The sequence below is a fragment of the Sceloporus undulatus genome, chromosome 5 (genome assembly GCF_019175285.1).
Source record: "Sceloporus undulatus isolate JIND9_A2432 ecotype Alabama chromosome 5, SceUnd_v1.1, whole genome shotgun sequence".
Taxonomy (NCBI): domain Eukaryota; kingdom Metazoa; phylum Chordata; class Lepidosauria; order Squamata; family Phrynosomatidae; genus Sceloporus; species Sceloporus undulatus.
The window spans coordinates 45,368,052-45,385,054 of NC_056526.1; the positions used below are offsets into that span (position 1 = coordinate 45,368,052).

Genomic DNA, 17,003 nt, shown 5'->3' on the forward strand with positions numbered 1-17,003 from the left:
TGTGTGTGTGTGTGTGTGTGTATATATACACATGCGCTTTCAGGTTGCCTGTCGTCTTATGGTGATCCCATGAATTTCATAGGGTTTTCTTAACCAAGGAATACAAAGAAGTAATTTTTCCAATTCCTTCCTTTGAAAAATAGCTCCACAGTACCCAGTATTCATTGGCATTTTCCCATCCAAGCATTAACCACGGCTGACCCTGCTTAGCTTCCAAGATCAGATTGAATCTGATACCTGTAGGGTATTTAAGCCTCTTGGAAATACTGTACCTCTTCACAAAATCATTATCTTCCATCAACATTGTTATCTTCCGTTAAGAATATAGAAAGAGAGACTGAAAGTGAACAGCTAAATTAATAGTGCACCAGTCTGCACTACAGTAAGACAATTATTTATTTTCGTGTGCAATCATTTCTGCGCTAGCACAAAGCAACTACTGCATCTTCATCTGAAGACACTGGGAAACACACAAATCACAACTTCTTTTTATACCATTTTAGTGTATGCAGCTGTGACATTATAAGCACTCCTGAGACAAGGAGAAAGTGTCAAGTACAGCATTACATTCTAAGGACATAAAATGCTCCAAGAATATTAAATATCTGAAATAAGAAACATACCTTATTTTTATGAAAGCTGCCCCTGTTGTCCCTAAATATACTTTATTATTTCATAATATTATTTCAAATATTATTTCATAATATTTGTAATAGTATTTAGCACTCTAAATGTTTCCATAGAGACAGGTGGGCAGCAGGACCTGCCCATGGGCACAAACAACCCAAGCAACTGATTGGAGTGGCATAGCTTTAGGGCCATCCACAAAACATCCTATAACCCAAGTGCCTTTCCATAAGGTACTTCTGTTTTGCTACAGAAGGTCCTTGGATAAAATTCTAAGTCCATATGCAGCTACATTTATTCAGACTTGCTCCCCAACTTTCTAAAGATCTTGGATGCATTCCTGAGAGTGTGTGGTGCAAGCAAAACACTGCAGACATAATCCAGTTTGAGACTGCTTTAACTGCCCTGGCTCAATGCTAGGGAATTCTGGGAACTGTAGTTTTGTCAGACATTTAGCCTCCTGTGTCAGAGAGCTCTGGTTCCACAATAAACTACAATTCCCAGGATTCCCTAGCATTGAGCCAAGACAGTTAAAGTAGCATCATAGTGGATTATTTCTGCAGTGTGTTTTGGACCTTAGTCCATCTGTGGTGCATTGTTCATCCATGTCAAGGACAATATATGTTACTGGTCTATTCTTTAAAGTCTACAATTGTGTTATTAATCATTTATTTAGCGACCTTTGGACCAATTATTTTCAGCTTTTCTTGTAAGTGTGCTAGAGATAGGAAACCACAACCCAACACACAAATATTTTGGAAATAGTTCAGCATCTTCACGACTGACGTGAAAGTCATGATGACCATGATTTTTTTTAAAATCAAAATTGGCCAATTTTTCACTTAACTGAACACATTGTGCTTTTGTGCAAGGAAGAGCAGCTAAAAGAATCAGCAAGTCTTCACAAACACTGAGAAACAAATGAACATTCTCAGCAGCTGGTATAAATAAGCCAGCGGTCATACAGAAATATATAAACATTGGGCTTTATGAAGGAAAACATCCAGTTCGATTGGGGGGGGGGGGAACCATTCACTTGTGTTTTAGCACCACTGGCACTAACCACAGATTAAATAATAGTAGCAGTTACTGGAACAAATATCCATTGGTACACTTTGACCTGCTGAAGAATTTGGCACCAAGAATTTCTCCAAAGGCCACATAAAGAACAACAATAAAATTTAAAATAATGTCAGAACTTTTCAGCCTCACCTGCTGCTTAGTTAGACTATTAGAACAGGTGGTTGCTATGAATGTTTTCCCTTTTTCTTAGAAAGAGGAATATAATCTGCATGATAAATATTCATCTATTTTCTGGACAAATGCAGTGAAATAACAAAACAAGAAACTGACAGCAGTTAACTACGGCTCTCTTCCAGTTTCTTCCAAAAGGATTACAGATGACTGCACAAGTCAATTTAGATTTTGGCATGAGCTTATTCCCTTGGAGCCAACTGTTTGGGTGAAAACTAGGAAGAAATGGAGAGCACTGGAAATGCATTACTAGGGAAACAAGGGTTTTACGGAAAATTACAGCTTGTTCTGAGATACACAAACTAGGTTATGTAGTCTGTTCTGAAAGAAATATATGCAATGCTACAGAGGTAGAAGAGGAAACTTAAAATGCACTGGACAATGTTTGTGTATAAACTGTGTTGTAGCTGGCAGTAAGAAACTTTTTAGTAGAAGTCAAAGCTGATGTTTGTGTTTATCAGCAATACCATTTGAACTCCAGATTAAAATTTGAGGAACTGAGCCAATATGTACTGAATGCATCTCTACGTCATACCTGATCCTGGGAGGTTACCCAGATCAGAGTTCAGGGATAAAGGAGACACACTGTGTGTGAAGGTTTATACTTGTTTTCAGAAAATCCACTATTCTTCTGAAACTGTTACAGACTGCCAAAATAAAGCTGCTTCGGGTCTCTTTGGAGGTATGCTGTTTAAATGATGCATGCATCCTAAGAATCCGAAAGCTGCACCAAAGCTGCACTCCAATGCTTAGGAATGGAGTATGGCTTTGGCACAACCTCCGGACTCTTAGGACCCATGCATCATTTAAACAGCCTATCTCCAAAGAGACCCAAAGCAGCTTTATTTTGGCAGTCTGTAACAGGCCTTACTCTACCATAAAGAGCCTCCTCCCCCACTAATTCTCTCCTGTGTTGTTAGTTCTTTAGTTGTTTTTGTTTGGTTGTTATGAATAAAAGCAAGAATATTGAATTCTCATGCTTCTGGCTGTCTAAAGTGAGAGGTAAATGTGGACACAACTGCTTATTCCACACTTGTCAACAATCACTTTTCCAATAGCCTCAGGTGATTAAGAATCAATTCCAGATGGCCAAGCTAGGAAGTAACAAAATACTTGTAATATAAGTTGGTCCTTCCTAATATCTCAATTTTAGATCCACAGATGGTAATGTAAGTATGGAAGATCTAGTTGACTAATGAAAAGATTTTGTGGATTTCAAAGGGCCCTTTTACACTAGACAGTTCTAGCACTATGATTCCACTTTAAGTGCCATGGATCCTATGGATTCCTGAGATTTGTAGTTTCATGAGGCTCTAGAGATCCTGCTGGCTGAAAACTCTAAATATTGCTCCCTAAATTGCAGATTCCAGCATTCCATAGGATGGTTGAAGTGGAATCATAGTGTTATAATTGCATAGTTTGTTTCGATGGCCAGAATATTATTGGCCCAGCATTGAAAATTAAAGAATGATCCAACTAACGATGACTGCTATTGAAGACGTTAGGCACTATAGAGATTGATAAATTGACATGTTGTGGAAACGGCAAATCCTCTGAAGAAACAGAACAAGAATGGAATATATTCATTGGCTATTGTAAAAATAAATTGAGCTAAATAATAATGTTATAATAAGAAAAAGGACAAATTTTGTAAGCTACGGCAACTCAAGAAAAAGTAAGAAATCATGATAAATTTGAAGCAACAAACAATAACAACTTTTGAAAAGAAGTAGTAAATGCATAAGAAAATTAGTCACACCAAACAGAAGTTTAGTGAGTTCAAGACAACACTACATACAACAAATTTTGTTTACTAGCAAACATAGAAGCAGAAATAATTGAAAGTATAAGCATAATCAAATAATTAAATAGGTAAGTCTTTGGTAATGAAAATAATTATCTTAGTTTGTTAGTGACAGAAATATAGTTTTTGCTTATTGTCAAAATGGTAGGTATACAGTGGGCCCTTGGTATCCATGGTGGATCTGTTCCATACCCCCCATACCAAAAATGGCAGGACCTCAAGTCCCCTTGTCCCCCATCATGGCACATGCATGCGGTCATACCGCCATTAGGGACAACGTTATCTCCAAATACTATCCACATCCTCAGGATGAACAAATTGGAAATATCTATTATGACAGAACAATAGGGGAAAATGTTAGATGGATGAATCTGTATTAATTGTAGCATCCAAATCAGAGTGGATCCAAGTGGTTTTATCTGCAAAGTGCTAGACAAATTGTTCACAACAGGCTTTCAAATGATCTAGATCCTTTTCTTGTGGGTCAGTATGTAAAAGACCTCCGATTACTATTACGACTTTGGTAGTATTTATTCCATAAAAAGTGATGCATAATCAGCATATATCTTAAAATGCAACCATTTTCTTCTGATTTCTAGGCAAAGATTAGGAGTATTAGTCACCACAAATCCAGTGAATCTAACATTGGCCCTTACTTGTACTGATCTCTCACATGGCCTGAGATTATTCAAACAATCAACCATTGTATCTGCAATATAGCTGGACCTCTGTATCCGCAGAGGATCCATTCTGGACACCCCCACTCCCATGTGGATACCAAAATCCACATATGCTCAGGTCCTGTTTTTCTTAATGGCAGTGTGCTTGCCATCTCTGGATGGTTAAATCTGTGGACAGCAAGTCCAGTGATATGGAGGGCGGACTGTATTTTAATAAAAATGTTGAACACCTATTTACAGAATGAAACTAATCCAGTCTGACACCACTTTAAATGCCATGGCTCAATGCTATGGAATTCTGGAATTTGTAGTTTTTTTAATGACATTTAGCCTCCTCTGTCAGAGCTCTGGTACCACGGGAAACTACCAATAATACCAGGATTACACAGCATGAAATCATGACAGTTAAAGCATGTCAAACTGCATTAATCCTGTAGTGTAGCAGCAGCCTCATACATGCTAGAGCTCCTGCATTTTCCCCACTCACAGGAGACCCCAAAACCAAAAGTACCTGTATGGGAAGGGTCCACTGTAATTTGAAAAATGGCAAACAAATTAATATGCATAGTCCTACAATGGCTGAGTTTGAGCTACACAGTTATCTTTCAACTTCATTTCTCCATCTGTAATACAACAGCATTGATTGATTCCTTTTGAACCAGGTCTAGTTTTGAAACCCACCATCTCAAATACCTCAGATGGATATTTGTAATGGAATATACAGATCATATGGTTCACAGGCTATTGACTATTTATAGTCACAATCCTGCCTCAATCAAGATTGACATGGCTCCCAAGTCTTTATCACATTTAATGGGTATAAGTTTGGCTTCAATTTATTATTATTATTATTATTATTATTATTATTATTAACCTTTATTTATGAAGCGCTGTAAATTTACACAGCGCTGTACATACAATCTTTTTAATTAGATGGTTCCTTGCCCTCGGGCTTACAATCTAAAAAGACATGACACAAAAGGAGAAGGGAGTGGTGGAGGAAAAGGGAATTTACAACTCTATGAAGAGAGACCTTCAAGATATCCTGCCAACAGCCCTACTCAGGCTCTGTAAGATCAAGGTCAAGGTATACTTGATTGAATCAATCCATCTGTCACATGGTATTCCACTTATCCTACTGCCTCCCATGTTTCCAAGAATTATCATCATTTTCCAGTAGCATCTTATGATATGGCCAAAGAGAAATTGACTAATTTTGGCATCTAATGAAAGTTCAGGCTTGGTTTGCTCTTGGGCCCATTTAGTAATCATTTTGGCAGTGCATAGCATCCACAGAACTCTCCTCTATAACCACATTTCAAACGAGTTGATTCCCTTCCTATCAGCTTTCATTGCCCAGCTTTTACAACCATACATAGAAATCAGAAATATATAACACAGATAGATGATCCTGACTCTTTTGAATCACTTTCTTCTAATTAAAATACTGAACTGTCAGAAAGAGGAGCAATGTTAGCTCAAAGGAAGAGGAATACTGTTAGCCCAAGTCAAGACTGTCGTGTATGTATGTGCCTTCAATTCACCTGTTGACTGATGGCAACCCTACCAATTTCATTGTGTTTTCTTAGACAAGGAATATGCAGAGGTAGTTTTGCAAGTTCCTTCCTCTGAAACATAGCCTATAGCACCTGGTATTCATTGGCAATCTCATATCCCAGGGCCCTGCTTAGCTTTCAAGATCAGACAGGAAATGGTGCCTTTGGATAGGTATAAGACTGTCACAGTTATCACATTTTTTTGTCTGAACAATCATACATACTATACAAAGAACCTTTTGTAGCATTTCCCCCATGAAGAATCCAAGGAAATTGTCGTTTATGGGATTTCATAAAAATCTGAGCCAGAAAGTGAAGCTTTATACCTTCCTTCCTCATGCATTTTAATATTAGAATAATCACAATCCCTTCCCCTCTGTGCCCGATATTTAATTTTTGGGGGTGGGGGTGGGGGAGCTTGAAAAGGTTAATGTGTGGACTACCCCAACAGCATAGGCAAATTCTTTAATTAAAAACTGACACTATGATTGCTAATCACATTGTTAATATTATATACGTACACTATTATGTTAACTAGTGCATTCAAATGAAATATGGGATTCACCTGCCTTACTTACTTCTCTCTAAACTTTAGTCATAGATAACCTTTAGTCATAGATAAAGTTAGCTAAAGGAACTGGTTTGTCTTGTTCGTTTTACGCTAACCATCACAGGGACTAATCAAACTCAATGTACAAACATACTTCAGTTAAGAATGCTTCTGAAAAAAGAGATTTGTTTTTACAATGTCTTTTTATGCCACTTTCTTCCCCGTCATTTGTTTAGCTGGAGGGTTTTTTAAAAAGCATACTGGCATTTAGTAGTTGTGAAGGAGGACTGGAAAGATCTTTGATACTGGGTTGTAGAAGCATGTCTGCAGTAAATGATACAATAAAGCTGGAAAAGAGCACAATTCTACTCCAGCTAATCCTACTAAATCTGTATGTGCCTGTCTATAACAGGCAAGGTAAATCACAGCTGCCTTCAGGATCTTTGACCAAGCATATGTGAACAGAAAAAAGAGGCAAAAGGGGTAAATTGATTAACCTACCCCGCCATCTCCCTCTGGCATGTTAGAAAAGCATAGATATATATCTTTGGCCACCAAAACAGAAATCATAAGAAAAGTAAGGCTGATGGGGAAAAAATCATCTTTCAAGTGATATCTAGAATGTTCAAAATGTTTTGTTTACTCATAGAAGGCTTACCTGGTTGTTTCATTTCAGATATGCATATCAGTAGTAGTTTTGAATAAAAAGTTGCTGAAACATACTGAAGTGCTCTTATTTTTTGTTGTGCAAGAACCTATCACTATTCTTTCCATGTTCTTTTTACCTCTGCTACCAAATTTTCTGTTAAAGAAGTAAGGCCTAGGAACAGATCTACTTTGTCAATTGAGGTATATCAATAACTAAAAGCAACACTCTGCTCCCCTCATTACTAGTATCTCAAGAAGGACAGGCAAGAACCATTCTCCCCAGTACTGTAGCCTCATTGTTTTTCCTTTCTTTAGCATGAAAGGACATTAATCAGGTAAGTGCCCACAGCAAAGTGAAGACAATAATAAAACTGTATCACCTTAGTATAAGGCCTTGCTAAATATGTTTAGGGTTTGGGGACAGAACAGACAGAAGAAAAGGGAAGAAAAAAGTTCTGGAGAGAAGCAAAGTAGGAAAACATTCCACAGAAAGCTCAATTTCCTCCCATAGCACACATTTTCCACTTTACAGGAACACACATCATGATTGTAATAGCTTGCTGTTCCTAGAAAGAACTGTACTTTCCTGCCAACCACCATAGCTTTTCTTAGGAATCATAAATATTATACAGACGCTTTTAGACAATTATGCCTTTGTCAGAACTGGCCATACTAGAAATAAATCTATTCTCAGGAAGTAATCCTACTGTGTAGTTGGTTAGTATTTGGCTTTTTATAGTCACAAGATAAAATGTATCCGCTTGATATCTCAAACAAGATGGAAACGGCTCAATGAGTTTTTAAAAAAGGCTGGTGTATATCCAGTGGAAGGATGGGAGCATTATTAAGTCAGGAATTTCACACTTTTAAAAACAATTTTTTGATATTTAAACCATTATAAATGATGAAGATTTTTTCAGACGTTCCCTCTGGATTATGATCATGAAAACAGTATAGGATCAACCCAATTTCAATTCCAGTCTTACTTCTATCATTTTAAATTCAAGTACTTCAACTAGGTAAGTTTAGTCTTAAACCAGCTAACCTAGGAAAATTCAACTGAATGGAACTCGCTTGGTTTGTGGGACTCTAAGTGACATGGAAATAACAGCTTTAAAATGGGAACTTCCAAAAAATCTTCAGCATTTATAATGGTTTAAATTTTGTAATGTTATCTCTTATGTCAGTTATAGTTCAGATTATTTTTATTAAAGAGCAAAATTACTTCTGCATTTTGCTTTAAGAGAGTCAGCATGGTGTAGTGGTTTGAGTGTTGGTTCAATTCCCCACTTGGCCATGAAAATCCATGTGATGACCTTGGACGAGTCACACGCTCTCAGTCCCAGAAAATCCCATGATAGCTTGCCTTAAGCTCACCATAAATTGGAAACAACTTGAAGGCACACAACAACAATGATGAGAACAACAACAACAGTGCCCTTAATGTGGTAGTCCTTAAAAAACTTGCATCCTGACAGCAGGTGCAATAAATGAATCTCCTGATATTAGACTAAAGAGGAAAAGATGCTCCCCCAGTTCTCTGTATTTAGTTGTTTGTTTCCTGCCAGTATGCCAAGCCAATGGCCAGCTGTCCACATTTCCAGTGTCTGCATACATTCCTAGTATGCTAAAACAACCCCCCCCCCAAAAAAAACCTCCCAATAACCCTGTTTGCTAAACCTGAAAAAGGAGACATACTCTGAGCATATATGGATTTGCTAAATGTGATACAGAAGAAATACTCTGAGCACATACATTTGTTGCTTTAAAGCAACATAAACTACCATCACAACTGCAGGAATAAAGGGGAATTTACTACCCTGAAGACAGGTGCATTTTCTTGGGTGTACCTATCATTTTGTCCAAGAAAAGGATAAGGCGTTGTTAAATTAAAAATAATATAATAAAACATCTATAACAATATAAATGTCAAGTAAGAAAAGATGCTATAGCAAACAACCAGCCCTGGTAAATGCTGGCATGTCCATGGAGGCACAGTGGTGTTGAGGTCTTGTTTACCACTGCCCCATCAACTTCCTGTTTTTGAATGGTCATGCCAGGCTAGGGGTGGTCTTCAGGACCCTGGATTTCAGACCTGCATTGTGTTCTAAGAAAAGTTATGTTTTTCTGAAACTCATCCATACACACACACACACACACACACACACACACACACACACACACACACACGATTCCCAAAGGGAGCAAATGTTCCCACTGCACTAATAAGTGCTGTGTGTAATATGCTTTGCAAATATCACATGTGCTCAGCTAATGGCTTTGCACCAATGGTAATGTTTTCTCCGTGCTGAAACACTCAGGGGAGTGTCCTCATATAACCTTTCAAGGAACACCACAGATACAAACAAGAGTGCTGTCCATAGTACCATCATCTCTTCTTTCTTATTCTTGTGCTTGTTTTCAATTCCATTTTCCCCTTGTGCTCGTTTTCAATTTCATTTTTTTCCTATGTGTGCAGATCTGGTGGCTCTCCCTTTCCATCTTTTTTTAAAAAACAGTGAAAGGCAAAACATCTGTTCTCCAGAGCAATGACATTACCATCGTTTCTTTACATGCATATAGCCTATCACACACATCCAGAAGCAGGACAGCAATACAGCAACTAGAAAACAAACTGAAGATTAAAATGTATTTTGCCATCTCAAAAGGCTGTAGTATAAAAATTATGCAAAGGCAGGTTTACAGTTGAACTTAAAACAAAAAAAAAATGACCACAGATTACTTATGTTACCTTAAAATAGACAATGATGGCACTGAAATAGTTCATCATTTTCCATATCTTGGCTCAGTCATTAATCAGAATGGATAACACAGTCAAGAAATCAGAAGACTAAGATTTGGAAAAGCAGCTATGAAGGAACTAGACAACATCCACAAATGTAAAGATTGAAGACTAACATTAGGATGGTCCATGTCATTGTATTTCCCATTTCTATGTATGGTTGTGAAAGCTGGACAGTGAAGAAAGATGATGGGACAAAATGAATTCTATTGGAGGTGTGCTATGTATACTGTGGACTGCTAAAACGACAAATAAATGAGTCTTAGAGCAAATCAAGCCTAAACTCTCCCTAGAAGTCAAAATGACAAAACAGAATGTCATATTTTGGAAATATTATGACAATACATGATTCACTAGAAATGACAACAATGCTTGGTAAGGTAGAAGGCAGCAAGAAAGAGGGAAATTGCATTCAATCAAGGAAGCCATAACTTGGAGGTCTCTCATTCATAGGGTTACCCTAAGTCACAGTTGACTTCATGGCAGTTAACAATAACAAAAACTGAGCATATACTGTATTATATCTAGAACCTGGAAAAGTACTTTTCGGAACTTAAACATTCTAGATTCCCCATTCTCCCATGATCATACTGCCTGGGGATAGTGGAATTTGTTGTTAAACAGTAAATCTTCCAAGTTCTGATTATACAATTGGACAACACATAAAATGAGAACCATATTTTCCATTCTTTTGAGATGGAGTAACGTTCTGTAATTGGAAATGCCATATAGCAAACCACTAAAGTTTTCCAAGAACATAATTAACAGAAAACACTGTGTACACCATTTTATTAGAAATATTCAGAATCTTAGTATAAGACTATTATACTCAGGGACTTACGCACTCGACTAAATGCAAGATAATATAATGTTGACAAACTGAGAAAGCAAAATGTTAAAGACAGCTTCAAAAGTGAATTACACCAATGCAACTAAGATTATCAACATCTTTTAAGCAGACTTTAGAAAAGTTACTTTTCTGGACTGCAGCTTCTACAACCCTCCAGCTAGCAGAGGGTTAGCAATCCAAAACTTCTGGGCGTTATAGTTCTAAGTGGTTTTTAAACTGTGTCCCCCCAGCTTTTCATGGTACATCTCATTACTTCCAAAACATATTCTTTTAACACCACTAAAGCTGGCCAAACACCAATGTTATGCTAACAGATTTGTCAAGATATCTCGTAGTCCAGTAGGACATGCCCTACCCCTGTGTACTCCAGACTATTTCCCACCTCTCCAGTTTTCAGGGAATATGGAGAGGTAGGAGGGAGAAAGAGGAATCACCCCTTCTCCTGGTTTCAATAGTGGAATTTGTTCCAATGGAATTAGAATGCAACTATAGTACACTGTTGGATTTCACGCTTTGTCATTCCATTTTATGAAATGAAATTGCAGAGCTACAGAAGAGTTATTATGTAAACTACAAGTGGGTCACTGCCATGCAGCCACTTTTCAGGTTAGCCAAGTGATTGAGAGCCATACATTTTTGCTTTTGCCATAAACAAATAAAAAATAAATCAGCTACATATAGATTTTGAATTAGCCAAAATTAATTTTTTCAAAAATCCTTCTTAAATCTAGAATTTATTTAAATATCCCTATTATTAATGAATAAAATCCCCAACCTGTGCTGGACTAATTATTATTAATTCATAAAATACAGTAATATATAAATGCACGTTAAATATAGTTGTACTTTAATTAATATGTTATTGACTATCGATAGTGAACTAAAAGGGACTAAAACTGACCATGATATTGAGTATATATAGTGCATATAGTTCCTTTTTCCTTTGCATGCAATGCATTTTGGTAGTTTGCTGCTGATGTTTGGTGGTAAATTTCAAAGTCAATTATTTTAAGAATAAAAATCTTGGAGGCCCAAAAATGAAAGAGCTTGAAGCTATGTCCTTATGGCCCACACTTTGCCCACCCTAATGTACACACAATTTTCTGAGAAATATTATCAGCCCAACAGAGTGGTCCCTAATGATTATGTCAAAACCATGGATTCTCAGCAGTGAATCTGTAGTTTTATCTCATATAGTTTTCAGAAACACAGTTCTGAATTCCTGATTGTAGGATACTAATGAGGCAATTTGAAGTAATGAATAGATTGCTTGGAACTGATCTGGCTTAGAAATACAACTGTTTCCAAAAATTAGAAAAACTGCCAATGTTATCCTGATTGAAGGTCGTCCAATTTTTCTTGTTACTGACCAAAGAGAACAGATTGCATGCTGCAACCTAGAAAAGGTGGAATGATTGCCTAAAAAGGTTGGGGAGGTCATCCAAGCCAAACAAACAATCAAAAGGTACATTAAAAGGAATGTTGTTTTCAGAACATGGATTTACTGAATTTGGACAACAAGCTTCAGCTCCTTCAAAGCGCAGGTAAGGAGGATTTTGTGGCACTCTGAACATTGTATTATGAATTCTTTAAAGGAGACAGCTTTACATTTTAAGATCTACTACAAGCCTAACTATTAAAGGGTATCCTCCAGCACTGGGAGAAGATTAGTTGTTATCTGTGCTGCTGCTGCACCATCACCACCACCAGAAGAAAATGAGCTCTCCCAAAGTGTGCCAAACACTACTCCATTTCCATGAGGTCTCAGAAGATACACCAGGAGGGGAAAGGTTCATGGAATGAATGTAATGACTGATCCTTCCTCCTCTGTGGCCTGGAAGAATTATGAGTTATGGATTATGATGACAGGCTGAAGCCCTTCATAATTGACAAGATGGCATTCTGGATCCGAAGTTAAAACAAAAAAACGAGACAAGAAATTCCTGTAATTTAAGGCTTCTTCTAGGTGTGTGTGTGTGTATGTACAGATAGACTGGCTCATAAAATACAAGCAAACACCAGTTAACAAAGCTTCTGACAAAGAAGCTCCTTTTTACAAAGTTGTTTTGACCCTGTCCAGTCCCCCTTTTCTTCTTTGTCCTCTGTATAGCTAAAAGTTTTTTCAGCAGCATCAGCAGAGAGGATGGGGATAGAGGGCTAAAGAAACACATACTTTTGATGTTTGCAGAAGCATTTCTATAGTAAACAATAAAGCTTGAGCTGAGAAAAAACAGGATTCTCTTCCAGCTGATCCTACTGCAGCTATATGGCTCTGTCTATAAGAGGTCAAGAGACAAACAGCAGCTGCCTATGGAATACTTTACTAAGCATGAGTGAAGAGCAAACCAAAAAAAAAGGAAAAAAGGTGATAGCAGATAAACCTCACCAGAAATTTTAAAAGAAAAGAATAGAGCTATAAGTTTGGCCTCCAAAATGGAAATCATAAGGAAAGTGGAAGCTGGTGAGGAAAAAAAAGTAATCCTTAGGTACATTTTCTAAGAAACTTTCACATGGTCTCTGGAAAGCTCAACATGTTTTTATCTACTTATCCAAGGCTTACCTAACCTGGCTGTTTCAAGAACAGGAGTCTATCCCTATTCTTTCCATGTTATTTCTACCTCTGGTACCAAAGTTTGTTAAAGAAATAATGCCCACAAATACATGTAACTGAGGTATACCTGTAAAATCATGTTATTCCATGTTTAGCTACCTAACATTACATGCTCTCTTCTCTTCTGGATATTAGCAGAGATTACAGATTATTAACTTTCAGTTCTTCTATACTTTTAGGAAGCATAATTCAGCCAAGGTGAGTCTTCAGCCTTTGTTCTAATGCTATATATAAAGGGTCTAAGGCATATCCTTCATTAAATGGATATTTTTAAACAGGGTCTTTGGTTTACTTTTGTAACTATTTCTCAACTTCCAGTATCATCTGGGCCCACTACAGGTATGTGAAACTTGTAGCCCATGAGATGGTTACGTGTTCTTGTGCAACAGAAGCACAAGAAGTTTGATTTGGTCCCAAGTCTATAACTGCAGTTTTTCAATCAAAAGCAAGACTGAAATTCCCAAAGCATAAATAGTTTAAAACTTACCAGCAGGTGCCACTAATATAACTTCACTACGCTTTGCCTCAAGCTTGGCTTTCATCCATGGGAATTCTTGTAAAGATTCTAAAAAGGTCTCAAAAGCCTTTGGTCCTCTGGCAGGTAGGATGTCAAGAAGCATCATGGTTTTCCTCTGATGGGTGAGCTGGGCTCTTATTTCTTGCACATCATTTTCTGTTAGGATTCCTTCTTGGTAAAGGTACTGGATGACAAGGCCATCCACCAGCAGTTCTGCACATAACTCCAAGCGCAAAGAGCGCAGAACCTGCTTATCTCTGGCATCCATTCTAAGGAAGGAATAAAGAGAGTTTAAAGCCCTTTACTATCATGATCAAAGATAGGGTATTTATTTATTTATTTAATAACCTACTAGTCTCCCAAATGGGATTCAAAGTAGCTTACAACATAAACTTAAGTTTATCACAAGGGAGGCTAAGTGCCCAAACACCGTGCAAAAATGGGATTTAAATCCCAGAAAAATTCCACAAAAGCGGGATCATTTTTAGACACACCAAGGGCCTTGAGCATTAATCTGACATTAAACCATACAGAAAGTGGACAAAATCGGCTGATTTTTACTTTTTTTATCCACTTTCTGTGCAAATTAATGTCGGGTTAATGCTCAATTCCCCCGATATCATTTGAAGAAGATCCTGCTTTTGCGGGATTTTCCCAATTTAAATCCCATTTCTACACAGGATAAACTCTGTGTGATAAACTCAGAGAGACAGAGAGAGCAGTTAAAACAGCATGACCTGTTTAATGGCTGAACGCATTATAAAGCTAATTCTGACTTTAAAAACCAGCCACATAATTCTAGTGGTACAAAACTAATTTTTCCCCTTCTAAGAAACCTTCTTCCTTTCTAATCCCTCTCACACACTTTCTCATACTTTTGCACCACAAACAGCTTGTTGTTGTGTGCTTTCAAGTCATTTCTGGTTTATGGCAACCCTGTGATGGGGTTTTCTTATCAGAATGTGTTCAGATGAGGTTTGTCCTTGCCTTCTTCTGATGCTGAGAGTGTGTGGCCAAACAGGTATTCGAACCCTGGTCTTCCAGTGTTCTAGGCTGCATCCGCACTGCAGAAGTAATCCAATTTGATACCACTCTAACTGTCATGGCTCAGTGCTATGGAACTGTGGGAATTGTAGCCTTCTTCATCTGAGTGCTGGTGACACAACAAACTACAAATCCCAGAATTCCATAGCACTTTGTTGTCAAACTGCATTAATTCTACAGTGCAGATGCAGCCAGATTCACTGTCTCCCTGCATTAATCATATCCATATTGGATTATTCTAATACACTTGTAACATGCCCAGAAATGCCAGATGGTTCTTGCCGTTCTAACAAGAGTTTGAAGGGTTCCCAAACTTTGGTCCTCCAAGTGTTTTGGACTTCAGCTCCTAAAAGCCCCAGACAACTTTTTAAACAGTCAGGAATTCTGGGAGCTGAAGTCCAAAAGATCTGGAGGACCAAAGTCTAGGAATCACCATATGAACTTCATCAGTTCTTGGTTTATTTCTGACTCTAAATTTAAGTGCTGGTTATCACTTTTAAAACCCTAAATAGATTGAGATCAGGGTTCACCAATGACCACTTCTCCCCAGCAGAATCTGTCTACACATTTGTATCTTCAGTGAAGGTCTTGCTCCATTTTCCATCACTATACAGGTTCTGGCTGGTGACTGCTTCAGACACTTTCCTCACCGAAGGAACTTCTGTGTATTATAAAAACAGTAATAATATAGTATACTTTCTGTGGAGAGCTGATTTTATTCCTCTTTTTCCTGCGATTGTCATTTGTTGAGTGTGATGCTGCTTGGAAACCCACTGGGTGACCCTGACTGTATCACACTCTCTCAGCCTCAGAGGATGGCAATGGCAAACCCTCTCTGAAGAAACTTGCCAAGAAAACCCTATATTACAGGTAAGTTAGAAATGACCTGAAGGCACACAACAACAACAAACTGCCAAGGACTTTAAGATCATGTGGACAAGTTACACTCTCTCAGCCTCAGAGGATGGCAATGGCAAACCCCCTCTGAAGAAACTTGCCCAGAAAATCCTATGGAGTTTATCACACTGGGGCTCATTTCGGCATTAAAGAGAGATTAAAGCGCATTTAAAGCATCCCGCAAATAAAGCGAAAATGGCAAACGATTGCACGCATGGTTATCACACACAAATTGCACAAATAAAGTTATATCGGAAATGCACTGCCGCTGAAATCCCGAAAGTAAAAAGATGTGTGTTAATGCTTCTTTGTGACCACTTCAATGGCGGGTTTTGTACAATGTTGTGTGAAATTGTTTCGTGTAATTACGCAATTTTCCTGGGATATTCACAGAATAAACTCCCAATCTCTTTTACGTGATAAACTCCTATGGTAGGTTCATCTTAGGGTCACTTTATGTCAGATATGACTTGAAGGCGCACAACAACAACAACAAACCCCCAAGGCTTTTAAGATCTTGTAAATGTGTCCCTTTTTCATTCACTTTCAACTAAATTAGTACAGTATTTCCCCCCCCTATTTTAAACTAAATTAGTATTAGTCGAGACAGAAGCTCAAGCAAAACAAAGAACTCCCAGTGTGGCTTCCAAAGAAGAAATTAAACCAATCTCTCTAGAAACAACATTAAATATTAAAAAACAGGAAAAGGGGGTTAAAATCCAGTAACAAATATTTTTAAAGCCTTGGAAAAATATACAGAAACTCATGCATTCTATTTTTCTTCTTTTCCAGACAATATTACAGACAGGGATTGAGAGAAATTCAAACAAAATGAATGCTCACTGCCTATTTGCATCCATGCAAAAGGAGGAGAAAACCCCTTTCATTGATGGGATTTTCTGTATTTTCTTCTATAGCTTCTATATTTTCTTTTTAAATTGACTATAATATAATATAATATAATATAATATAATATACAGTAATATAATAATATTTATTTATACCCTGCTTTTCAGCTAAAAGGCTATCAGAGCTGTTTACAAATTGTTAATTAGACATTTCCCTGCCATGTGTGTGTGTGTGTGTATATATATATATATATATATATATATATATATATATAATACATATATTATTTGTTTAATAATATAATATAATATGC

At 37.4% G+C, this 17,003-nt stretch overlaps 1 protein-coding gene across 1 annotated transcript in view; it reads right to left on the minus strand.

Annotated features, from left to right (window-relative positions):
* CRADD (CASP2 and RIPK1 domain containing adaptor with death domain) overlaps positions 1-17,003 on the minus strand; it is a 42,241-nt gene that overhangs the window by 24,835 nt on the left and 403 nt on the right. Inside the window, exon 2 of the mRNA XM_042470684.1 lies at positions 13,871-14,169. Coding sequence (XP_042326618.1) covers positions 13,871-14,168 — 298 coding nt within the window. The 5' untranslated portion in view covers position 14,169. The remainder of the gene's footprint in view (positions 1-13,870; positions 14,170-17,003) is intronic.